A 27,032-nucleotide genomic window follows, 5' to 3' on the forward strand; every position below is an offset into this window, starting at 1 on the left:
TGTGCATAACTAATATAATTAAAAAAGATATACAATCTTGGTCAACCAACAAACTGAGTCTCCCCACGTCTCCTGCATTGATGTTAGCCTAGCTGACAAGATCAGAAAATCAATTCCACAGGAAAAGTAGAGCTACACTTTATTGAGATAGGCAATAATAGCAGACTTTTGCACATCTGATTGTGTTTTACCCCTTGTCTTTTTTGTACTCCAGTGAATCAGGCAGACATTTGTCTGAACCATTTCCGAATTTATTTATTACATTTATATGCCACCTGTCTCCCTTTCCAAAGTCGCCCTGGATGGCTGACTGGGGCTTAAAGAATATTTCAGTGTTCTTTGCCTAAGTAGTGGTTTGAGCATATTTCAATCAAGGTCATTTCACTTACACTCTACAATTGCTTAGTACACTAATGAAACATTTGTCATCCCAAAACCCAACCAAAGACCTCTAAAGGCGGCTATTGCTTAAAAGCATTGTAAGCCGCCCTGAGTCTCCGGAGAAGGGCGGCATATAAATCAAACGAATAAATAAATAATAATATAATACACCAATCCTGAGATATGTATATTGTCTACTATCAAGACTATATTTATTTTAAAGCCCTGACTTTTTAAAGCTTAAAGAGGCAGGTATGCATGCACCAAATCATTAGGTGTATTCAGCATTTGCTCTCTGATCCTTGCAACTTCTTGTCTGCTTCCCACTTCTTTGCATAAAAGCATCACTGCTATCGATGTACATGATGTGCTTATGCTTAACAGGGCTTGAAAATATGCTCCTATATTCAAAGACGAGTACTTTTCTTAGAGCTATTCACATATGACTCCCCTTACTGTAACTGTTTAATAATCTTCTTCACAATTATGCTTGAATTCTATGGTGATTAGGCATTATTAATCTGTCTTGTGCCACAATTTCCATTTCTGCAGCTAACAGTGTTGTGTATGGTTGTTACAGGATCAGTTCATCAATTTAAGATTTGGTATTAAGACAAGGATTCATAAAAGTCAATAGCAATTGACAAAATGTAACTATATTTTCCCCTTCCCTATGAACAAAGAGCAGACATAATAAATAGGGAATAAGATTAAATGCAACACCAAATCCTTATTTGATAATACACTAGTAGCAGACTGTGCAAAAACTATGCATAGGAAATTTATCTGCTGCAGTGGCTGATAATCCAAAGAAATGTTTTGAGAATTCTCTTCTAATCAAATCAAGGGTAAGGAACTGTTTATTTATTTATTTCCCTTCTCCGGAGACTCAGGGCGGCTTACAATGCGTTAAGCAATAGCCTTCATACTTTTGTATATACCTGCTTAGTAGGGCTTTCGCCCCCCTCCCCAAGCGGTGTTCTTTTTTATACAAAGTCAGCTTATTGCCCCACAATCCAGGTCCTCATTTTACCTACCTCGGAAGGATGGAAGGCTGAGTCAACCTTGAGCCTGGTGAGATTTGAACTTGCAGTAATTGCAGGTCCTTCATTCATGTAGTTTTGTTGACAACAATAAAACACTGCATTGGCTCCTTCTCCAATAGTTTTTTCTACTTTCAACATTCTACAGTTCTAGAATTCCCATGTTGTCTCTCATAAATAGTAACAAGGCAGTGGTGAAATGCTACCATTTTACCGGTAGTAAAAAAAAGCTACTGGTTCCTCCGAACTGGTATTTCCACTGTGTATGCATGTGTGCGCAGCGTGCGTTTGGTGTGCACTGCATGTGCACTGTGCATGCATTGGTGCGCACTGCCTATGCGCGCACACAGTGTGCATTTAGCACACACTGCAGATGCATGTGCACAGGACGCATTTGACATGCATGTATGGCCAGTGAACTGGTGGCAAGGTACATAATTTCTAAACTCTAAAATTTCTAAACTTTCTAAAAACAACCACTGGCTGCTGGATACCGCCATCTAGCTGTGTAGCATTGTGTCTGTTATGATCCAACTCTCACATTGACTCTTTCCCTAAGTTATGAGCAGTAGTAAAGAATGAGGACAATACGCTAAGCCACCAATTCTATTTTGTGGCATAGAATGAATCAGTTTAACACAGCAAGCACTAAGCCAAGACCCCGAATATGATATGGAGTTCTGTAATTAGCATTTGAAGCTAAAAAAGGACACCCCCTTGGGATGCCTTTAATTAAATGGAATAATGTCAGTGGGTGACATCCCAGGTGAATCCCAAGGAAGAGAAAACACTTCTCTTTTTGGACTGCTTCTCCTTGTGTGACTTGTTCCAGTAAAAGAATATAGCTGTTGCCATAGTTGTGCAACATTAAGCAACCAAATTAGGACTGCTTGTAGAAAACTGGCAGCCATCCTGATTGTTGCAAACACATCACAGAACACACTCTCTCTCTCTCTCTCGTCCTCTGATTACTATTGCTGATTTTGTACACACGTACACACACACACACACACACACACACACACACCTTTCAAGCCAGGACTCTGCCTTTACATTTTCAACAACCTTATAAAACACCAATTTTTTCATTGTTGAGTGTAAGTTTACCAAGTCAGACTGAAACTACAAAATGAATGGTGTATCAGTTAGAAGGTGATTAAGGAATTTGGTCTGGCTATTTCTTCTCCCCCCCCCAATGACATTCAATTTTCATCAAATAGTGTGTGGTCTGGGTACAGTTATGTTTAAGTAATCATACTACACATCTTTGTTGTGGTGTTCATCACCATAATATTGATAATATAATAACATAATAATATAATAACAATAATACTTAGCATCATCTTCTTTAATAACTCTCCACTTTAACATTTCCTCTTTTTATATCTCCTCCTTTCTAACTTTCATTTCTGTTGTCTAGCCATTGATAAAATATGTCCCATATCAAAAAATATCCAGTTTCTTCTTTATCCTTAATAGTAAGTGTTAGTCTATCCATTTCTGCGCATTCTAATATTTTCTTAATTACATTCTCCTCGGAAGGGATCTCATCATTTTTCCATTGTTGCGCAAATACAATTCTAGTTGCAGTTAGTATATGCAAGATCAGATATGTAGTCTTTTTGTCATATTTTTCTGGTAAAATGCCCAACAAAAATATCTCTGGTTTCAGGTCTATATGTTGCTTTGTCATATTTTCCAGCCACGTATGTATTTTTGTCCAGTATTTTTTTGCTTTTGGGCATGTCCACCAGATATGGTAATATGAACCAGATGATTAATTACACTTCCAACATTTAGCAGATCTTTCTTTATACATTTTTGCCAATCTTGCCAGTGCAAAATGCCATCTATAAAACATTTTATACAAATTTTCCTTATATGCAGTTGACATCGTCAATTTAGTATTTCTATCCCATAGTTTCTGCTATTTATCTAATTCTATTATATATCCAAAATTTTAGCAATCATTGTCTCCTTTACCTGCTCACTTTCAAGTTTAATACTTAATAGATAACAATATAGTTTCTTTATCAGTTTATCATCTATTCCAGTTAATATCTGATCTAGTTCTGTTAACTCTTTATTAAAACCATACATTTTAGCATCCTTCTCGTAATGAGATTGTATCTGCATATGTGATCACCATGCAATTTCTATTTGGCATGTTTAAGGCAAATATTTAGAATTTATGATATGTTAATAATATATAACATAATGTATAATTTTACTTTCAATTTGGGGAATCATTCAAAATACTTTCAAAAATACCTTCAGTGTTGGATATCCCCCTTTTTAAACTATGGTTCCACTATCTGTCTAAAATGTAATAAGCTGCTTCTCATAAAAGAAATGAAGGCTACTTGAAGAAAAAAAAAACTATGCATCTATTTTGTATAAAATTTACCAGATTTATTTTATTAATAAGATGATCCTATGTCTGCAGATTTCATCTAGGTTTTTTCCCCCCGAGAATATAAACAATTTAGCACTTTTTTAATTTTCCCATTGTAAAATAGGTTTGGATTTTCAGAAGCAAATTAGACAAAACAGACACCCAGCAAAATGGTCCAATACGAATTAAACTTGAATTTGGGAAGCCTTGATTCAGATCCATGCCTTAGCATCATCATATTATCTTAGACACCAATCATTGTAATTTGTTTGGATTTAGTTTAGAATGGTATGGAAAATGAGGAAGATATTTCTTTCTTGAAGTTATTGCTTTGATTATTGTATCCTGAGGCCCTTAGTATTACTATATTTACTATATTACTATATACTGTATTACTATATGTATGTTTTACTATATTTTAATAGTATTCATCCATAAATTATAGCTAATCCATACAGATTAGAATCATGATGGCGAATCTATGGCACGCGTGCCAGAGGTGGCATGCAGAGCCCTCTCTGCTGGCACACATGCCGTCACCCCAGGTCAGATCTCCATGACGTTTCTTTTGTGAGCTTCTGTTTCCCTGCAAATGACGAAACAGAAGCGCACGAAAGAAAAAGATTGGGGTCTCTTCTGTGCATGTCAGTGCATGTCTGCACATGTGCATGTCCATGCATGCATAAGTTCACACTTGCGCATGTTCAGTTTGGGTGTGCAGGCGTGCAGTTTGGGCACTCGGTGTCTAAAAGGTTCAGCATCACTGGATTAGAATTTAGGCCTATGGTGTATTTCAACTCCCACAATTCTCCCAGCCAGCAGGGGCTCTGGGAGCCGAAGTCCACACAGCTTAAATTTGCAAAGTTTGAGAAACCCTAGTGTATGCTATAAGTCTGTAAGAAAGACCATAGTACCATAGACTGTTAGGCAATTTCATTTTCCCAGAATCCTTTAAATTAGTATCCTTAAGTTCCTTGACTATAATTTTATAGTGATGCAGATGCAAGATGCTGGATTCACAGAATTCACTCGTCTGTGTTTTAAGGAGCAGTTAAAATCTTTCTGATGTTCTGCCTCCATGAAATTATTTCTGTGCTTCAAGGTGAATAGGTACTCCTTCCAAGCAATCCATGTCCTTTTTTCCTTTCTTGAATATCTTGAACAACCTTTGGAAGTGGCTTCAGGTCAGATATGTAAATTCTTTATGCTAAGTCTCATTGATTTTGTAGCCCGCTTGGCTGCTGTGAGAAGCCAGCAAATTAAGCTCTTTCTATGACAGAAAGAGCTGCTGGTGTCATTCTAGATGGCAGCAGACACTGTTTTAGATGCCAACTCTGTTTTTCTGGTGATATGACCATGCATATTAAAAATTAAATGCAGTCTGACTTGCATTTAGACTTAAACTCCAAGCTATGAGTCTTTTGAGGCAGGAAAAAAAAAGCAGTAAACTGTGATCTTAAAAGTTTGTGAGCCAATATTTAAAAAGCCAGAAATACCCTCATCCAAGGGATCGTTCCCCCCTACCCCACCATATTTAGCAAAGTCAGTTCTCATCTGCATATCAAATGAGCAAGAATGTATTTGTTTTTCAGACAAACCAGTGCCAGTGTTCATGAATAGCAGTTGGGTTTTCTTTCAGTCACCCTACTAGCTATCCTGAACAATTTTGTTATGCTTTTTTCCCCATTAGGATATACTCTTCTCTACAATTCTCTGGGTCAAATTGTCTGATCAGCTTCAGGAGCTGTGCTAGCTAAGTAAAAATGCTCTACATTGCTAGTATCTTTTTATTGATTATGTGCCATCAAGTCTGTGTTAACTACTAGCAATCGCCTAGACAGATTTTCTTCCTGACATTTTTTTTTCCTAACTTGGTCCTTTAAGTCTTTCAGCCATGCATTCATCATCACTCTGAGTTCCCCCACCTTGGTTCTAATCATCCTCTTCTTCTCTTACCCTTCATCAACCATTTTATATTCACCATGCATGTGATTTTCCTGATTATAAATGCAGGTTTGCCTTGTCACTGTCTCCGGCATCTCCTTGTATGTCACTACTGTTCAATATAGGTACCCGCTTGCTTTAGCTGGACAGCTGAGATAACCTTCATGCCTTGGGTGACCCCACTAGGAATATGTACCCTTGTTGTACACTTCCAGCTTTCTCCACTCCTCTCTGTTCCCGCCATGATGAGGTAGCATAGCAGGACTTGGGAGGGGGTTATTGTTACAAGTAATAGTAGTAGTAGTAATAACAACAACAATAATAACAGCAGCAGCAGCACCAATAACAACAGCAATAGCACTTAGACTGATATACCGCTTCACAGTGCTTTACAGCCCTCTCTAAGCAGTTTACAGAGTCAGCATGTTGCCCTCAACAATCTGGGTCCTCTTTTTATCAACCTTGGAAGGATGGAAGGCTGAGTCAGCCTTGAGCCTGGTGAGATTTGAACTGCCAAATTGAAGGCAGCTGGTACTCAGCAGAAGTAGCCTGCATTGCAACCACTGCACCCCCAGGGCTCGTGAATAATAGCCACCATGTTGATAATTTGGGGGAAACGAGAGAGAAGATATTATTGGAGGAAGAAATAAATGTTAAATAATGCAAATGATGAGAAAAGGGTGGTATAATATAATCATGTTTTTCTTTATATTGCCATGGCCTTTTGATGCATTAAAAAGCTTCTGTTTAAATACTATTTGGATATATGCTTTGATCTAACTCTAGCTTTTTTTCTTCTTTTTCTAGTGATGGATGGGCAGATAGAGATGAAGTCATTGAAGGTTATGAAGCTGAAGCAAGTGGGGGCATCACAATTAAGCTGCAGTCTCCAGAAGTCTTATCATTTGATGACTACTTTTTGAAAATAAGACTGGAGACCAACAAAAGAAACCCTTGGTTCCCTGAGTTTTGGCAACATCGCTTCCAATGTCGCCTGCCAGGTCATCCTCTAGAGAACCCCAACTTTCAAAAGAATTGCACTGGTAAATATTTAAATATGTTTCTTGTCTGAACAAGTCTGAGCAAGTTTTTGTTACCTTCACCAATGTAAACGCCTTTTCTTACTTTTCCAACTCAACTGAATAGAAACATTGATGGAGGTATGGAGCGAGCCGCACAGTCTAATATTGTTGTAGCTGTCAGCATGGTGCTGTGTCATTGGACAGCCTCCAGTTTGCCACTGGTACTTTGATGAATAAATGAGTGAATGAATGAATGATTCAGATCCTTGCATTCTAGGGGTGAATGTACAAAGATGGTATGTAATAATACCTGGTGTATTTAGATGTCCCCTGGCTCCGCTTAAGCAATTCTTAATTGCTTTTTTCTTTCTGCTGTGCTGAAGCAGAAGTTTTTGATTGATTCTGAATTGAATTTGTAGGTGGTTTTTAAAAAAATAGAATAAAGGCTTGGTTTGATTGCTAACAAAGCTTTGGGCCTTTTTTTTTTCTTTCAGAGTTTCATGTACGATGTTAAAATGCTTTTGAGCATCTTATATGCAGTTTGTGTTCATGTAGATAGATAGCATTGAAAGTGATAAAGGTATTGAAAAAGTACCTGTATACAGGGATGGGCTGCTGCCGGTTCAGACCGGTTCGGGTGAACCAGTAGTTCCAGCAATCAGATGGCCCTGCCCATTTGCCCCCGCCCTATCGTGTCCTATATTTCCTTTTTTCTGGCTCAGCTGATTCGCGCGGCACAGCTGATTTCCATGCCTCTGCTATTCTACTTACCGGGGCTGCCTTAGAAGGTAAGCAGCTGAGCTTCAAATTGCTGTATTTTGAATGCTGCACGCAAGTGCGTTGGGCGTGCATTACGCGTGCCCGCAAGCGCACAAGTAAAGCACATGCTCACCGAACCGGTTGTTAAACCAGTTGCAGCCCATCACTGCCTGTATAGTGTAACCAAGACTTTTACTGGTACATCACAAAGTGAAAGCAAAAAATTGCTTTTGCTATTGTGCAGTAGTATACCAACAATGTGATAAGATTCTAAAGACCACTAAATCTTTGTAGCTGCAACCAAAATAACTGAGTATTAACATTATTGTTCTTTAGAAGTAATTTGTATGAAATGCCGCAAACTACTTCTTACATTGAACTCAGAAACTTCCATTTCTATTAGCAACAAATTGAAATTTGTACCTCCATTTTAGCTTATCAAACAGAATTATCTGGAATTCCTTCAGATCATCAGCTTCATACCATGAATGAACTAATACGTTTATCAACTCCTGCAGAAGATTTAACATGCTTCTTGGATTACAATGCATGATTTTTGTGGTGCAGTAATGAAAATTGTGTTTTAATCAGTATGTAAATAAGGATTGGGCTGGTTCAGTCAGCATGTAAGTTATAACACAAGGATTTGTGTGGCACAGTGGTTAGAGTGCAGTACTGCAGGCTACTTCTGCTGACTGCTGGCTGTCTGCAATTTGGAAGTTCGAATCTCATCAGGCTCAAGGTTGACTCAGCCTTCCATCCTTCCTAGGTCGGTAAAATGAGGACCCAGATTGTTGGGGGGCGGGCAATATGCTGACTCTTTAAACTGCTTAGAGAGGACTGTAAAGCATTGTGAAGTGGTATATAAGTCTAAGTGCTATTGCTATTTTTTTGGCCTAAGTTGCCATTCCTGCCCTAAACTAACTCTTAAAAGTTTAACAGTCAGTGTAGCAGAAAAAAGCAAAGTGGAAATAAATAGGATGTGCGCCCAGGAATATAAGAGTATTAAAGACTTAGGTATATAAGCCAAAGGCATTCTGTTTCCCCATTTACCAATCACATGCCTCAGGGATTCATTCAAATAGACCAGTGGTCCCCAACCTTTTTATCGCCGCGGACCAATCAGCCTTTGATAATTTTACCATGGCCCGCTGAGCGCGCGCAGGGGTGGGGGCTTTGGGCCACACGTGCGTACCTGCGCAGGGCTCTCTTCCCTGGAGCCTTTGCGCACGGCCCAGGAGCTTTTGCGCACGGCCCAGGAGCTTTTGCGCACGGCCCAGGAGCCTTTGCGCTGCAGCGTTCATGTCCCCCGGCCGCTGCGCGGCCCGGTGCCAGGTACTCCACGGCCCGGCACCGGTCCGCGGACCGGGGGTTGGGGACCACTGAAATAGACCATGAAGACAATGGTGTCTTCCTGGTTTTGATAGTATGTTGCTTTAAAATATGATTCATTATGTATCCAAGCAATGGGGAAGAATGAGACTGCAAAGATTATGGGAGACTATTGCCCCAGGATACAGGGAATTTCTACTGTGGTTGTGTGTTTTTATGTTCTATTATTTCGTGAGCAGCTCAGGATTGTGGTTCATAATAAGAGCTGCTATGTAAATGAATCAACTAAGATATACTGATAAATGTACCTGTCTATGGGTTTATCTAATTGCCCTTTAAAGATGAGCATGTTGATAACAATCACTAGCAGGGAAGTACTTCCTTTATCTGTCCCAAACACTCCACAATTCAACTTCATAGAATGAGTTTTCCCTATCTAAAATCTCTCGTGCATATGTTTATATGCCTGAGTCATGTTCTCCACCCACAGCATTTGTTTATGTTAAAAAGCCTCAAACCCTTTCTCCAAAGGAAGCTACACTGTTTGCTCTAATGTTTCTGTTGATTTTTTATTTGTTGTTGTTGTTGTTGTTGTTATTATTATTATTATTATTATTATTATTATTATTATTATTATTATTGTTGTTGCATTTTGCTATTTCTAGAATTCTGTCATGGTCTATATCTTACATCATGTTCTAGTACAAATTAAATCGATTAATAATAAAAATGTGCATATAAAAAGGATGTTGATTTTGTTTTTGTAATTTCAGTGTGCATGCTAATCAAATATTACAAATATTACTTATTCAATCCTTTCACTAAGTGAAATTGAAAAAATATGTACGCCTGAAGAAAATGGCATTTTTCATTATTTCCCCACTACTGAATGTGGTCTTATATTGATTTGGGATCATGATGTTACAGTTTTCATTGAAAAAGAATTCATCCCTTCGTGAAGTTTGCTTGTCTTCATTTAGTTCAACTTGTAGTTACAGTTGACTAGATCAGTGTCATTGGGACCTAATAACTGATTGTATATCATTTCTGCATATTGTTCCTGGTTTCAACTTCTCAGATGATTGTTGCAGAGAGAAAAATGAGGATGGACAGAAAAAAATAACTGGGACAACAAAATATTAGATGAAAATGTCTTTAAATATATATTTTTTTAAACTAACAATTTGGGGAAAATTTCATACTGCCAACAGTTTGCAGAGAAATAGTACAGATATTTAAAATTGAAAAAAATAATGTTTTATTATAAGAGTGGATACTATAGACAATACATTAATTGTCTATAGTCTTTACAGGGCCCTGTAAAATTGTCTTACAGGGCACTGTAAATCAGGTTAACCTATGAGAATAGCTCCAATTCTCTTGGGCAAATGTAGACCAATTTCTTAAATGGGAAGCCACTACCAATCCAATAGAAGATGTCTAATAAATTACATAAACAAACACAAAGATGGACACGCTAATCTAATAAACCTCTTTCTTAGAGTAGATGAGAAAGAGAAGTAGAATGGCTGCTGGAAGAATCTGACATACGCATTATTAGAATAAAATGCTAGATTTCAAGTTCGTGCAGGATTTCAAGTTCAGGACCAAGGACAGGTCCAATAGTGCATTTCACTCAGTATCTACGGAGATTCTCAGTCATCCAAGCAATAGTTGCCTCAAATGTGTTTCTCCCACCCACCCTTCTAATGGCAACTGGACTGTTTTTTGAGGAGGAAGAATAAGAAATTTCTCTTCTCATTCAAGAAGCTTCATCAGTTGATTTTCACCCAGAGTTTCAGTTGATCCTAACTGATTATTGATAAGATAACCTTAGTATATTATATGATCCCACATAAATTTTAAATAATAGTTCTGTAAATATGGTAAAGACAAATTACCTTGCTACTAACTTCTACCCTTTCTTCACAGAATGTAATTACACAGTTGAGGGCCCCAATAGGAATTTACTGAAGACTTGGTGAGGGGATACTCCACAGGGTTTTCAGGATTATACTCTCTGAAATCCTTCCCTTTGATTCAGATGGCAGTGGTATTTTCCTGGGATGTTTCCATGAATATGTAGATTCAGCATTGATAGTCTCATCTGACAGGGAACAGGGATTACCTTTTTTTTCCCCCTCAAGGCTGTTGCCACCAGTTTTGCAAGATGTTTCAAAAAGAGAAAAACTTAACAGGAGATTATTATCAGTTTGCCTTTATATCTATCTATTCAAGACCTTCATAAAACATTTGCATGGAAACTAGATACTAGAATAAATGAACCTTGTGGCTTTTCCCCAGAAAGACTATTTGTAGTTTTGCATACTTAGGTTGTCTCAGATCCCCTGCTATTTTCCTCTTGTGCATAGCTGGTACCCTGCTGACTACATAAGCAGTGGCATTTCTCTTTGAAGTCCACAGTAGAGGAAAAGAATTATTTCCTTAATGTCATTCTAATACTTTAACAAAGTTATCTCACTGCTATTTTGTGTATCGGGAAGAAAGGAGGATTGTTCATAATTTAGTGAGAAGCAGGAAATAAAATGGAAACATATGGAGGAAGGGTTCCCTTCAAAGTAATTTCATGAACATGCTATGCTTGTACTTTTCTCCCATGAAAAGGCCTACTATAGTATGGAATTCAGCTAAAACATTGGATATTATATTGTATTGTGAAAATTAATTTGGTTTACTGTTTAATAACAAGAGATTAAAATACTATTGACACATAATTGAAATTAACTTTTAAGAGGGGGAAATATTATTAATTATGAAGAGCCTTGGTGGTACAGGGGTTTAAGGCACCCTGTTATTAAGACCAGCTGCCTGCAATTACTGCAGGGTTCGAATCTCGCCAAGGCTCAAGGTTGACTCAGCCTTCCATCCTTTCTAAGGTAGGTGAAATGAGGACCCAGTTTGTGGGGGCAATAAGCTGACTTTGTATAAATATACAAAAGGATGAAGGCTATTGCTGAGCACATTGTAAGCTGCCCTGAGTCTTCAGAGAAGGGCGGCATATAAATCAAATTAAAAAAAAATAAATGAAGTGGTACAGAAAACATATATATTTGAAAAAGCAATGAACAATGGGAACTAAGAAAAAGAAATGAATGATTGTAATGTTATATATTTAAGTGAATTGTAGAAAGATATTTGTAGTATTTGGATAAATTGACAAAGAAAAATATTTGTGATTGGAATAATGGGATTTAGGGAAAACACTTGAAATTATATTATGTTGTGAAATGGGAGCAATGGGGAAATATTTGAATAGGATGACTTAGACTTAAGGTTAACTATTAGAAAAATGATGGATTTCAAATTAAAGGGTTTTAATTTGGAGAAAGTAAGGGGGAAAATTGATTAAGATTAGAGATTAGGGTGAATGGTGAATGGTAATATTGGTTATATACCAGAAGAAACAAGGAAAATAAAATAAAAACTAGAGAGAAGGAATATTATGGCAAAAAGTGGAATATACAAATTGTATTGGAGATAACTAAAAGCTGTACAAATTTGTGACTCGGCCAATACTCTGTTCAGAAAAAATGCATTGTTTGTGTAAAAAAAAAAAAACTTTTATTAAAAAAAAAGAAGAAAAGGCCTACTATAGCAGATAATTGTTCCAAACACTATTTTAATATTTTAAAAAATCAGAAAAGGTAGTGTGCATTTCTGCTTCACTATGGGTTGATACACTAAAAAGACAGTTGCAGCAACGAAGAACAAGAATAAAATTTTATTTCTTTCTCAGGTTTAACTTGCCAAGAATTCTGACTGTGTTTTGAGAATACCTCTGGCCAAGGCAGCACGGCTTTCATGCAATATTAGGCCAACCCGCTTCATATGCAAACATTATTTGAAACTCATCACAAATACAATGGCCTTCTCATTAAATTAGATTTTATTTTTGGATAAAGGGGACAGTGTCGTAGTGGGATATCCGTGTTTCAAACACCAGCTGCTTTAGAGGCACATTTCAAAAACTTCTAATTGTATTTTAGTGTGCCCAAGAGAAATCTCTTTATATACGGTACAATTTCATAAAACTATTTCAAAGTTGGAAGTGACCTGCTTTGCAGAGCATCCCATAAGTGCTATCACAAAGTGACCCTTTGGTGACCAATGGAAAGGACAAAAGAGCATAGTGGGATTGTTTCAGGGGTGGGTTCTACCTACCTTTACTACCGGTTTGCAACGGGACCGTGCTCGCTCTTCTGCACATGCACAGAAGCTTCTGTGCATGCACAGAAGCGTTCTGATGATGTCAGGGTCAGTGGGCGGAGCCTCCCGCTGGTTTTAGTACCGGTTCTATAGAACCGGTCCGAACTGGGGGTAACCCACCACTGGATTGTTTGCATCTCAAGAGTTGCATTCACAATGTCTAAGAACCAGAAACATGGGATTTGAACAAATTCAAAAGAGTGGGTGATGTGAGCACTCACCTCAAAGAAAAATGGTGAAATTTTAGGAGCAGAAAATAACTATTTAGTTTCTAACTATAGGTTATTATATATATAGTACAGGAACTGAAATGGCTATTAGGTTTAGGTTTAGGTTTTATTAAATTTGTATACCTCCCTACTCCCGAAGGACTCAGGGCGGTGAACAGGCACAGGATAAAATACAGAAATACAAAAGTTAAAAACAATTTAAAACCAAATTAAATAATATTGGCCCACGACAATTAAAATCCCAATAAATTTAAAACAAATTAAAATTGTAATTTAAAATTTAAAAGAAAGGGGAGAAAAATTAGGCCAGTCCGGCTTGCTGGAATAAAAGGGTCTTAAGAGCACGGCGGAAGGTGCGCAGATCTGGGATCCTCCGTATCTCCGGGGGGAGCTCGTTCCAGATAGTGGGTGCCCCCACAGAGAAGGCCCTCCCCCTGGGGGCCGCCAGTCAACATTGCTTGGCTGACGGCACCCGGAGGAGACCCTCTCTATGAGAGCGTACCAGCCGGTGGGAGGCTATTTGTGGTAGTAGGCGGTCCCGTAAATATTCTACAGAGAAGAGTAATAGAGAACTAAAGTATTGAATTAAATTAAATTAAAGCTTAGCATATACCTGGAATAGTTACAGCACCTCTTGATAAAAAATAATACTCCATTTGGTAGCTTAAAACAAGGAGGTGGCCTGGTTGTTTAATCAGGAGGTGGGTTTTTTTGCTGCTTATAGAGCTGAAGTTTACCTTTCAATAAAAGAGAATATACGGAGTCCAAGGTACTCTGTGAGTTTGATTGTTTGCTTGCAAATATTTCATTAATCCAACTGGGTAACATCATCAGTACAGTTAAGTATTGGGTTTGTTCCAGGGGTGAAATCCAGCAGGTTCTGCAGATTCTGGAGAACCGGTAGTGGAAATTTTGAGTAGTGCAGAGAACCGGCAAAACCGGCTAGCCCCAGAGTGGGGAGGGAATGAAGATTTTGCAATATCCTTCCCCTGCCATGGCAACCAAGCCATGCCATGCCCACCAAGCCATGCCCACAGAACCGGTAGTAAAAAAAATTTGGATTTCACCATTGGTTTGCTCCCTGTTTATATACAGTAGCTTGCCCTCTCAGTTATGGTGGGGATGTGGTTTTCTTCTTGATAGTTCCTGATTAAGGTATAGTTTTCTGCTTGCTTGCCTGCCTAGTACTAATCACTGCTTATCTAGTTGTTGGCTGCTGAAGAGGATGTGTTCTGCTCTTTTTGTTTCCTCCTGGTTTTCTTATTGTCTCTTTTGAATGGTATGGAAATATGATTTATTTCTATCTGCCTACTGATGGCTGATTTGTCTGAATCCCAAGCTTCCAGGAATTCCCTAGTGCAAAGGTCTTCAAACTTGGCAGCTTTAAGACTTGTGGACTTCAACTGGCTGGAGAATTCTGGGAATTGAAGTCCACAAGTCTTAAAGCTGCCACATTTGAAGACCTCTGCCCTAGTGTTTCTGTATTTAGCTTAGTCTAGGTTGCTCACAGATTCCCAATTGAAACTATGGATCTTTCCATATATTGTGAGATTAAGGAGTTTTTATTATGTCTTTTGACTGCTAGTTTTTCTCTGAATGTTCTCTGCTAGTCTTCTGCCTGACCATCCTACTTAATGGCTGTTGCAGTCCTTATTACTCATAAGCAGTAGCTGACTTTTAATTTCTTGGGCTACTGAGTCTTTTGGTTTACTTAAGATGTTTGTGTCAGTGATGCCATGGGATTATGATAGTCTGATCTTTTGTTTGGAGATGTTTCTGATGTATAGTAGTGTTATCCTTTCCATAGCTTGTTCTGCTTATGCTCTAGTAGATTGAGTGGTCAGTCACTTTTTTGTAAAGTTGTGTGGGTATCCATTTTGTTGGAAGTTGTTATATAAAAAAATATGTTTCCTTTTTCTGGTTGTTCTATAGTGCATTTGTATTTCTCTGAATAATGTTCTTACTCTTGTGTGAGGTTGGGCTGTTACTTTGGTAGCAGAGCACTTGCTTAGTGTGGGGTGTTTTTTCAACAGACCTATGTTTTTAATTGTCATCATTACCTTTGTTGAAAAGAAGAGGAATGTGTTGTTTTCTTCTTCCCTTGTGAATGTTATTCCTTTGAAGACATTGATAGTTTTATGTGTCTTCTCTAGTGGTTCCTTGACAAAGGTGTTATCTACATACTGGATCCATAATTTCTAGACACTGCATTACAGCCTCTGTATAAATTCTGAGACTGATGATCCTAAGGATGTCCTTCTGATTTGTTGGTATATTTGTCCAGAAAACTGGAAATAGATAATGAGGCAAAGATTGATGAGGTCCATGATTCTGGGTATTTCAATCTTAATGTATTTGGTTAGATTGGGTGTGTTGCGTAACATTGCTGCCATGGTTTCTTTCACTAGTTCTGAGTCTATGGACTTGAAGAGTGCTGTGGCATTAGATGAAACCATAATTTCATCTTTTCTATTTTTAGGACTTTAATTTTCTGGAGGCCCTAGTGGGAGTTGATAGAATATTTCATTCCCCTCTGTGCCATGTCCAAGATCTCCTAAGAAGGTGGCTAGTTAGGCAAAGATGTTTTGTAATAATAGGACAAGGTGGTGGAGTTAAGCAAGAGGCGAGGGTTCTTATGTAGGAATATTTTGCAACAACAAAAAAGAAATAATGAATAAAATGAGTCAAAGCAGTTTTCCCTACCCTGGTTACCTCCAGATGTGCTGGATTTCAGTTCCCATAACTCTTATTATCACTGGAGAGGGTGCTTAAATCTAAACTCCAAAATATCTGAGAAAGCTACGTTTAGAGATACATCTCTCATTTATCTGACAGCTGATATATAATAGCATTTGGTGCCTGAAATATTCCGCAGTTTACATGCTGCATTTATATGTGACAGCACATGGAAATGGACACTTCATTCCTGTCAAATTGAAAGTAAAGCCAACAAGAGGAAACAAAGCCTCTAATATGCCTGAATTTTGCACATGAAAATCTCATATGAAGAATGGGAAAATTGATGACTTATCAAGAATCCTTGATATAATGGTGTTAGCACAAAAAATGGAGGCCATATACACAGGAAAAATGCACATTAATATCATGTTTGTAATAGCAGCCACAATGCTGAGCTATTTCTTAAGAGTAATGGGATGTGCGGATGGCCTTGGGGAAGGAGTGGAAGGCATGCTGCCTAGAAAACAATTAGACAAGAGAAGCAGAGTCCCCACTGATGTAACATTCAGAGATAGAAAGGACCCATCCCAGGCGTGAAATGCTACCGGTTCGCTCCAGTTTGGGCAAACCAGTAGTGATAAAAACTACTGGTTCAGGTGAACTTGTAGTAAAAAAATATTTTTAAAAGTTTTTAAAAAGGTTCTAATGATCACAGCTGTGCTGCGCGATCGTCAGAACCTTTTTAAAGCATTTTTTAAATACCAGTTCAGGTGAAGAGATAGTAAAAAATGCTTTTAAAAAGTAAAAAAAAAAAAATGGCCACACCCACCCAGTCACATGACCCGCCCACCAAGCCACGCCCACCAAGCCACGCCCACAGAACCGGTAGCAACAAATTTACATTTCACTACTGACACATCCTAATGGATCAAGCAGTTAAAACTGGCAACAGGAAGTTTGTACCCTCAGACTTTCAAAATTCTGTCTATGTACTGTATAAAATATAATTAGTTCATCTAGTTGTGTTTCTTGTCTGGTTTAACTAGGATAAGGTGACCAGATTTTAACATTGGTAAAGAGGGACATTGTGGGCGTGGCTTATTTTGTGGGCGTGGCTAGCTGGTCATGTGACTGGGTGGGCGTGGCTAGCTGGTCATGTGACCGGGTGGCCATGGCTATGTCTATAGGGTAAGGTGAACAGATTTTAACATTGGTAAGAAGGACACCATTGTGGGCGTTGCTTATTGTGTGGGCGTGGCTTGGAGGCCATGTGACTGGATGGGCGTGGCTAGCTGGTCATGTGACCGGGTGGCCATGGCTATGTGTATAGGGACTACTCAGAGGGCTGGAAAGTCATTTCTGACAGGTCCTCACACTTTTGACTGGTCCTCACACTTATGACCATCCTCACATTTATGCCCGTGCAGCATTCTTAACAACCATGTCACTCATTTCACAACTGCTTCTCTTCACCATGGTGACAAGATAGGGCAAAAATGTAAAATGTGAGGACAGTCGTAAGTTCGAGGACTGGTCAAAAGTGTGAGGACCAGTCAAAAATAACTTTTTCAGCCCTCTGAGTAGTCCATGTGCATAAAAGGATACAGTAATAGAGAAGGATGAAGGAAGGGAAGGGAAATTAAAGTAGGAGTGACGGTAAGAGAGGGAGGAAGAGAGGAGGAGAAGGAGAAAGGAAGAGGAAATAGGGAGGAGAAGAAGAGGGTGGGGGGAAGAGAAAGTAAGAAGGAAAGAAAAGAGAGGTGGTAGGTTTGAGGAGAAAGATTGCTGTACAATAAAAAAGATGAAAGGGAAGAAAGCCAACCCCAAACAAATATAAAGATATTAAGATAAAGAATGAATTGTTAAACTTTAAAGAATAAAAGAGAACAAATATGAATAAATAGCAATAATTAGAAACACACATACAAACATACAATGTATTTTCTTTGAACAGAATATTTGGCCGGTTCACAAATTTAAACAGTGTTTAGTCATTTCAATTAAATTTACAATTTCTATATTTCCTTTTTGCCATATTTATTCCTCATCTATTTTTTTTAAAAAACAATATTACCCTTCATCCTCATCTCTAATCTTAATCAAATTCAATTTTTCCCTTCTATTCTATATTATACCCCTTTCCATTGTCATCTATTTTTATATCCATCCTCACATTGGTTAATTATGTAATTATGTAATACAGTTGTTTAATACAAATTCAACATTTTAATATAAATCAATTAGTTATATAACTATCTTTTTTGTATATTAATCAATATGAACATGAATATTCCAATTATTTCCATGCAATCCAATTTCTTACAAATCAATTAATTATACTTACCAATAATAATAAACCAAATAATTTCCCCCATATATTCCTCCAAACCACAACTTAACCATTTCTGCTTTCAACACAGTATACAATTAATAGTATCTCAATTATTACAATTCCCTAGTTAAAAAGAGCTTTTTTTTCTTTTGTGTTTTAAAATCTTGAACTCTCCTCTTTTGCCCTAAATAATTTCCCATTGTTTGCACCTACCTTTTTTGGTGAGGAAAAGGAAAATAAATCTGCTGCCTAATTTTCCAACGTTGCAAGCAAACAGCAAAGCCAACAGCCTGTTTTACTTTCAGTTTCGTTTTGAGCTTGGTTTGCACAAAGAGAAAAAAAACTGCTGAGCAATTTAGCAAGAGCAGAGCCCTGCACAAATCAGCTGAGAGGGGGAAGCCAAGCTAATCAACGTAGGGCGGCCCTTTGAAGCCCCGCGGCAAGAGTTTAAGCAGGTTTTTTCCCTCTAGCCATCAGCTGGGACTCAGGAGGCAGCCGGGACTCAGGAGGCAGAATGAAAAATCGGGACTTTTTTAAAACGCCGCGGGACGCGGGACAAATTGCTCAAAAGCGGGACTGTCCCGCCAAAAGCGGGACTGTCCCGCCAAAAGCGGGACGTCTGGTCACCTTAAACTAGGAGGGTTGACATTAAGGGAAAGCCAGTTTTACCCTAAAGGTCCAAATACAAATTGTGAGTATTAGTTACCCATTTAGGTCATCCTTCCACCACTCAAAATAAATGTATGATGCTCCAAACTGGATTAGGATGATGGCTCCAGTAACTCCCTTCCTAAAACTTGTCCAGTGCACGCTGTACTTAAAATTGAGAGTTCTTTTCTTTTGTGAACTGCCTGCGGTGTGGAGATTTGAAATGCTACAAGTGTTGGATTTCATTAGAGGAGAGGAGAGAAAGGAATAGATTTAGGGGATTTCCATTTATGTTGACCTTTCATAATGATCCAGTTCTGCACAGAGGGGAGATGGGAAGGTCACTGTTGCATATTTAATATAATGTATAGCCTGATACCAAATGTGATGAAATTCTAAGTAATAAGTAAGAGTTTTCTCTACAATCTCTATGATTCATTGGTTGCCTAGTTATGCCTATGGGAAAGAGAAATACCTGCCTTTTTGCTGATCTATTCCTGAATCAGCCTCAGCTGTTTCCTCAGTATAACCTCAAGAATGAGATAAATTTGTTTAGGATAATTCCTGCGTGTCACTTAATAAACCTACCCTTTATTTTTCTTTCCATCACTTTGTCGTAACCTCATCAGCTGAGGACTGATCATTTAATGCTTCTGATATAATCCCTTGGAAATGAAATGAAATTGCTCGGGTGTCGTTGTAATGTTAACCTTGTCTAAAGTTTAAAACATCAGTGTTATTGTCAGCTGAAGGAATATGGAAGCTGAATGTTCTACTTTCCCTAATTTCAAACTCTGACCCTGAGAAGAAAAAGAAAGACAATATCAAGATGGTTGAATAAATAAATAAATGGATAGAGACTATACAGATTTCCCCCTTGGTGAATGGAATGTGAGTTACCCGAATCCCTTCTTGTTGTTGTTCTTGTTAGTTGCGAAGTCGTGTCTGACCCATTGCGACCCCATGGACAATGTTTCTCCAGGCCTTCCTGTCCTCTACCATCCTCTGGAGTCCATTTAAGATCACGCCTACTGCTTCAATGACTCCATACAGCCATTTCATTCTCTGTCATCCCATTCTTCTTTTGCCCTCAATCTTTCCCAGCATTAGGCTCTTCTCCAGTGAGTCCTTCGTTCTCATTAGGTGGCCAAAGTATTTGAGTTTCATCTTCAGGATCTGGCCTTCTAAAGAGCAGTCAGGGTTGATCTCCTCTAGGACTGACCGGTTTGATCACCTTGCAGAATCCCTTTTAGTAATGAAAAACTGAAAAGTACAGTAATTTCTGAGCTGTTTAGTGTTGAATGACGGTCAGCTTGTTTTATTCCATGTTGGACAGGTAGCAATATAAAACCAAGTATGCTGATGGAAGGACAGCTTTTTGCCAAATACTTTTACAGGAGACAAACATTCCAAGATACCTGAGTATGTGAGGTGGAATTGATTGTCACCTCAGCTCTGGATAGATTTTTAATATTTCTGACTGATTATGAATATGTCAATTAATTAATTTCCAATCTCTTGTATAATAATTTCTCAAAATGTAGCAAACTGTGTTTATTGCAACTTCAATATAGGTTTAAGAATTTGTTATCAATCTATGCCAATCACTAGCTCCCAATCTCCTTTTCTTCCCCCTTCCTGGTTAATTCCAAATGTGGGTTAGTTCACTTGTCTAAACATATATCTATTAAAACTTGGCTGGCATCAGGGAATGAATTATTGTTAAAACGCTACAATGATCTTACTATGATCATGTCACTGCTGTTCTTATTCCTTCTTTTTAAAAAATAGTTCTCTCTTTCTTTTTTTTTTCTTAAAGAGAGGAACTGATCCAGATGGCTAGAAAGCATCGCTATCAGTGGGTGTGTTACAAATTGGACTGGAAATAAGAATGATAATGGGAAACAATGGAGCATCAGGGAAACAATTATAGGGAGAAATGATGGGCATAGGCCACAATAAAATTCAGATTTTTTTCCCCCTCGTTAAAATTTTGCTTTGTCACAAATGAAGTGACATTTTGAGGGACATTTTGGGCCCTTTCATATTGACCTAAATATTCAATAATTATGTTTTATTACATCTTTAAACGTTCTGCCTATCAAAGCTATTAGTTGGGTTGTAGTAAGGGTTGTATCTTCAAATCTGGATACATTTCTTAAAGAAGAGGTAAGGGGACGTGGTGAGCTTGACGATTGAAAGGTCGGCAGTTCAGTGGTTTGAATCCCTAGTGCCACGTAATAGGGTGAACTCCTGTTACTTGTCCCAGCTTTTGCCAACCTAGCAGTTCGAAAGCATGTAAAAAATGCAAGTAGAAAAATAGGGACTATCTTTGGTGGGAAGATAACAGTGTTCCGTGCGCCTTTGGTGTTTAGTCATGCCGGCCACATGACCACGGAGACAGCGAAAAGCGCTGGCTTTTTGGCTTTGAAACGGAGATGAGCACTGCCCCCTAGAGTTGGGAATGACTAGCACATATATTGGAGGGGAACCTTTACCTTTACCTTAAGAGGTAAGAAATTTTTTGGTGTGCAACCCCAGTATTTTATACTGTAAGTTTGCACTAGAAAGTCAGCTAATTCTTATTACAAAATCTGGCCAGAATAATCCTTCTCTTGTTTAATGAATTCTGTTTCTTGATGCGCTCAGAGGAATCTAATTCATACTTTGGGATTCAATATGTTAAGGTGTGGAATGTTCACGAATCTTTTGAAAACAGCTTGTTGTTTCACAAGAAAGACACTTATTCTACTGTTTCTTAGCCCACAATAGGAATTGTATTAATAATAAAGGACTGGGTTAATAATAAAAGTCTAGGACTAGGACAAATATATCTTTGATAGGTCTGATAATATTTTGAAATCAAGTGGTTCTGTCGTAATTGAACACCTTTTCTGTGATTCTTGTTGGCTTTTTAGTCATGTGAATTTACTTTCTTGTGCTAAGGATGCTTGATGCATTTTCCCCTTAAAATGTGTTTTATATGCAGTCACTTTATATGGGATATGTTCTTCTATGAAGCAATCATATGGTGGCAGGCTCATTATGCCTGCTATGCAAATTCCACATTCATGAGTAATGCCATCATTTAGATATAATTTCCCACTTAAGCATCCTTCTGACAAGAACAAATATGTTACTTGCATGGGAAATGCCCAAGCGATATGCTCAGACATAGCAGCATCTGATCTCACCTTTGCAGCACAGTATAAGGAAGTCAGTACTATTCTAGAGTCAATGTGGGTGACTGGAGAACCACCGCTTTCTGAATTGCAAAAATGACAAATGAACCATACTATAGTGCTTCATTGCAAGCTGGTTTCTCATAGAAAGATCAGATCAAGATAATCCGGGCACAGTTATGAATGCTGAAATGCTTAATTAAGCTTTCATGATTGATTTTTGAAGGGACGAACGGTCAAAATACCAACCTCAAAAACACAGCCACAGTTTTCTTAAGGCATGTTTTAAGGTTTGAAATGCTATTCCTACTTTGGACCATAAATGCAGAGAGTTTGCCAAGAGTTTTGTGTCTCATCTAGTGCAGACAGCAAACAGGCCTTCTTCTGCAGTAGTACGATGTAAGATATATACTCAACTGTGGCATTTGGTTCATGGTGAAAGGAAATCCCAAAATCTATAGACCCTAACCAAAATTTAAGCAGTTGATGACAAATTTCAAGAGTATGGGCTTGGCTACTCATCTCTTAATCCACATAATCATATGGAGATGAAATAACCCTGACCATGAAATACCTTTTAGATGATCTTGACCTGTGCTAGCCTGCCCACATTTTGATAATATCATCAGAAGCCCTTCACACTTACCAGCTACCAATAGATATTTTCTGGTTCATTCAAAAATAGCACATTTTGTTAATAGCTATGGAGATTCTTAATCATCTAGGTCAGTGATGGCTAACCTTTTTGCCATCGCGTGCCAAAAGCGGGGGGAGCGCAGGGGTGTCGCACGTGCATGTGCCACACCCATAATTCAGTGCACCCCACCCCACCGTGCATGTGACCCCCCCGCGCTCTCCCTGCTATTGGCACGCGATGGCACAGTGGGACCGGAAAGCCCGTTTTTCACCTCCCCAGGCTCCAGAGCCTTTCTAGGAGCCTGGGAAGGGCAAAAACCCTTCCCCAACACACACACCCCCGGAGGCCCTCTGGAGGCCAGAAACGGCCCATTTCCTGACTTCCGGTGGGCCCGGAAGGCCCGAAAATCAGCTGGCCTGCATGCGCATGTGCGCTGGAGCTGAGCTAGGGCAACGCTGGCATGCCCACAGATATGGCTCCGCGTGCCACCTGTGGCACGCGTGCCATAGGTTCGCTATCACGGATCTAGGTCATGGTTGTCCCAAAGGTAGTTTTCCAAAAGGCAACTGGACTTTCTTGGTTTTTTCCTTGAACGCATTTCACTTCTCATCCAAGAAATAGAACTGAAGAAGCTTCTTGGATGAGAAGCAAAATGTTCTTAAGGGAAAAACCAAGAAAGTCCAGTTGCCTTTTGGAAAACTTCCTTTGGGTTTGTTAATAACGCTTCACCTCTAAAATTACTTCCCAAATTGCCGATTGTGCCAGATGCCATATCTGTGTTTCAAAAATACAAATATCCATTAGATGACAGTGACAGGTACAGAAAATGCTGATGCTTTATTGCTATCTCATGATGATTCGATTTTTTGCATCCCAGATATAATAGTCCTATCTTGAACCTTTGAAATTCCTTCTGCTTTGTGGATTTTCCATTAAATGATATGAGTAGATGAGCTCTTTTTCTTACAGTGGCAGACTGGGCATTGGGTGTTTCTGTTTTAATTGTACTTTAATATTTTACTATTTATTAGTATGGTGCCTTTAAGCAACTCAGAGAAAAGAGTCCTTATTTGTCAAGATCATCCATGTTTTACAATACCACTTCTCCTATTGTTGCTTTTATTTTCTAGCCAGAATTTCTTCGGGGGAAAAAATCAACAAAAGTCATACCGCAAATCAATAAAACCACCACCTTCATCACTACAAGCTACACTGTGCATGATTTTAGAAAGATTAAATCTCTGCCAGTGTTAGGAAGACATTGACTAATGTTCTCAATATTCAAAATGTAAAATAAATAAATGTATCATTTTTACTGGTGCATCACCCCTATAAATTTTGATACTATGCAACAGCCTCCAGAACTATTTTGGAAAATACCAAAATGTCCCATATCATTTTAGAGCAGAGAAAGGAAACTTGTCATATTTCAAATGCTGCTGAACAATAGGATAGCCACTGGTGAGAGACGTTGAAGATCAGTTATAAGATGAGGATTAAAAATTGGTGGTTTTGTGGTGGGGATATTTGAAGCAATGTTTGGTCTTTTAAAAAAATTTTCTTAAGCTACTGGCTGTCTAAAAATACTGATTTCACTGCAGAAGAACATTCTGAAAAGAGTTCCTTTCGTTTTCAATTTAGAAATAATACTTTGTCTTCTGATTACAGGCAATGAAAGCTTAGAAGAAAACTATGTCCAAGACAGTAAAATGGGATTTGTTATCAATGCAATCTATGCTATGGCTCATGGCTTACAAAATATGCATCATGCCCTTTGCCCGGGACACGTTGGACTCTGCGATGCTATGAAGCCAATTGATGGAAGTAAGCTTTTGGAGTCTATCCTCAATTCATCATTCACTGGAGTCTCAGGAGAAGAAGTACGGATTGATGAAAATGGAGATGCTCCTGGAAGGTACTATAAGATCATCATTGTTTATACATCTAAAGTCCAAACATAAATGTCTAGTCTAGTCTAGTCTAGTCTAGTCTAGACTAGACTAGACTAGACTAGACTAGACTAGACTAGACTAGACTAGACTAGACTAGAATAGAATAGAATAGAATAGAATAGAATAGAATAGAATAGAATAGAATAGAATAGAATTCTTTATTGGCCAAGTGTGACTGGACATACAAGGAATTTGTCTTAAGTGTATATGCTCTCAGTGTACATAAGGAGGATAAAATACATTCATCAAGAATAAAAAGATACCACTTCTGGCCAGTCCCAGAGTGGAGTGGGAATGGAGATTTTGCAATATCCTTCCCCCAGAAGTGGGGAAGGAATGGGGATTTTGCAGTATCCTTCCCCTGCCACACCCACCAAGCCATGCCCACCAAGCCACGCCCACAGAACCAGTATTTGAATTTCACCACTGCTAGATACTATTTGTAGTATATACAAGAACATTCCAGGATGATCATTAAAATTAGTAAAGAAGATCTGTAACAAGTATACTTTGTGGACAATAAGGGTTTATTCTCTGCTTTATCACAAGACTCAACTCAAGATGGTCTTACAAGGCCTGACGTGTCCTTTCAGAAGGGAAATGGGACAGTGGAGCTATACTAGTTCACTAATATCAGTGAAGTATAGAGGTGGATTGGCTTGGTTGTGTCTATGAAGTCATTTGCTTCATTCAACCATTCTTTTCATTCTTATTAAAGCAAACCATATGTATATTTCAAATTAAGGAGGAAAAATTCACAAAGAAGCTAGCAGAGTTATCTTCTTTTATCTCCAAAGCTGAATGGACTATAAAATAGCAAAAGGAGCCCTCAGTTATCTTTTAGATATAATTAATAAAATTCCAAATGATAAATGGAGCTAGTGTATACAGTATAACTTTTTACTGAAAGCATGAGCAAAGACATTTGATTTAAGTTAGTTACCAAACATGCCAAAGCTGTCATCAAATAAACATATTTTTGTCCCTGATAACAGCCTGCTTTCACTTCAGGGACATTCAGAGAAAACATCTTCTGAAGATGTTATCACCTGCTAGATTCATATAGGAGTGACTAGTTTTTTTAAATGTCCAGGTCCCCAATCTATGAGGAACTTGAAAAGTCAGTGCTTTGTATTTTGGCTTGGAAAAAGTCCCAAGTCAGCAGTTATTAGAGCCATGGTGATGCAGTGGTTAGAATGCAGTACTGCAGGCTACTTCTGCTGACTGCTGGCTGTCTGCAGTTTGGCAGTTCGAATCTCACCAGACTCAAGGTTGACTCTGCCTTCCACCCTTCCAAGGTCAGTAAAATGAGGACCCAAATTGTTGGGGGCAATATGCTTTGACTGAAAACTGCTTAGAGAGGGCTGTAAAGCACCATGAAGCGGTATATAGTGCTATTGCTATCATTATTAAGATTCCTAGGCATCTGACATGTTTATATTCCCCCTCAAACCTGCTTGCTGCTCCAATCACCAATACCGAACCTGAATTAAATTGGCAGGCCTGTTTACTTCTGTCCATGGTATGACCGGAGCACTATCTTGCCTTGTCTCCAGACAGGGAAAATGTGTATATTTTGTGCTGTCCCATTTTGGTGGGACAGTGAAAAGAAGGAAGGACAGAAAGAGTTTTAGGGAGACTACATAAGCCTTTGTTCAAAATCCTTTAAAAGAAATGCTTTGAATTCTTTAATTACATACAATGAAAAGTTGAGTCACAGTTGATGACATAGGCCAGATGTATTGTAGCCTAATGGTTTTCAAGTCCAAACATTTTGTTTAAACGCTCCTGGTTTAAAAGAAAACAAAACTCCAAAAGGTGATTGGAATGGAGGGAATAAGTTGTAATGCTTCTTGTATTGCACTTTCCTTGAAATCAAAGGTCCACAGGCTAAAGTTGCTTCTTGCTCCAGCAATGTCATTTTTGGAATCCTAGGTGGTCTTGGTTACTTTGAATACCTTTTATCACTTTTGATTAATTCCCCAGTTGCAGCTGTAAGTAGATGGGAAGGTTCACTGTCATGTGTGATAGGTTAGACTGTTTTTAAAGATGACCCTGAATATTCATTTAATGAAGAATTTAGTTGCTGGAATCTTCTCTGGTTGAGTTGTTCATCTTTCACTCATTCTAAAATAATGAGATTGGATGCCTGTTTGCTTCTTACCTCAGTTTAGGGGTGCTTGTCTTGATCTTGAAATAGTCTACGGCCAAGATCCCTACAGGAACATACTCAATGTCTATAGAGATTCTCAGTCATCCAAGTCATGGT

At 38.4% G+C, this 27,032-nt stretch overlaps 1 protein-coding gene across 3 annotated transcripts in view; it reads left to right on the forward strand.

Annotated features, from left to right (window-relative positions):
* The window catches only part of GRM1 (glutamate metabotropic receptor 1), a 210,265-nt gene that overhangs the window by 137,578 nt on the left and 45,655 nt on the right, over positions 1-27,032 (forward strand). For all 3 annotated transcript variants that reach the window (XM_034418971.3, XM_034418969.3, XM_034418970.3), the window contains exons 4-5: positions 6,571-6,806; positions 24,480-24,726. In XM_034418971.3, the coding sequence (XP_034274862.2) occupies positions 6,571-6,806; positions 24,480-24,726 (483 nt within the window). The remainder of the gene's footprint in view (positions 1-6,570; positions 6,807-24,479; positions 24,727-27,032) is intronic.

This window comes from Pantherophis guttatus, chromosome 1, assembly GCF_059756535.1.
Source record: "Pantherophis guttatus breed Tessera chromosome 1, ASM5975653v1, whole genome shotgun sequence".
Taxonomy (NCBI): Eukaryota; Metazoa; Chordata; class Lepidosauria; order Squamata; family Colubridae; genus Pantherophis; species Pantherophis guttatus.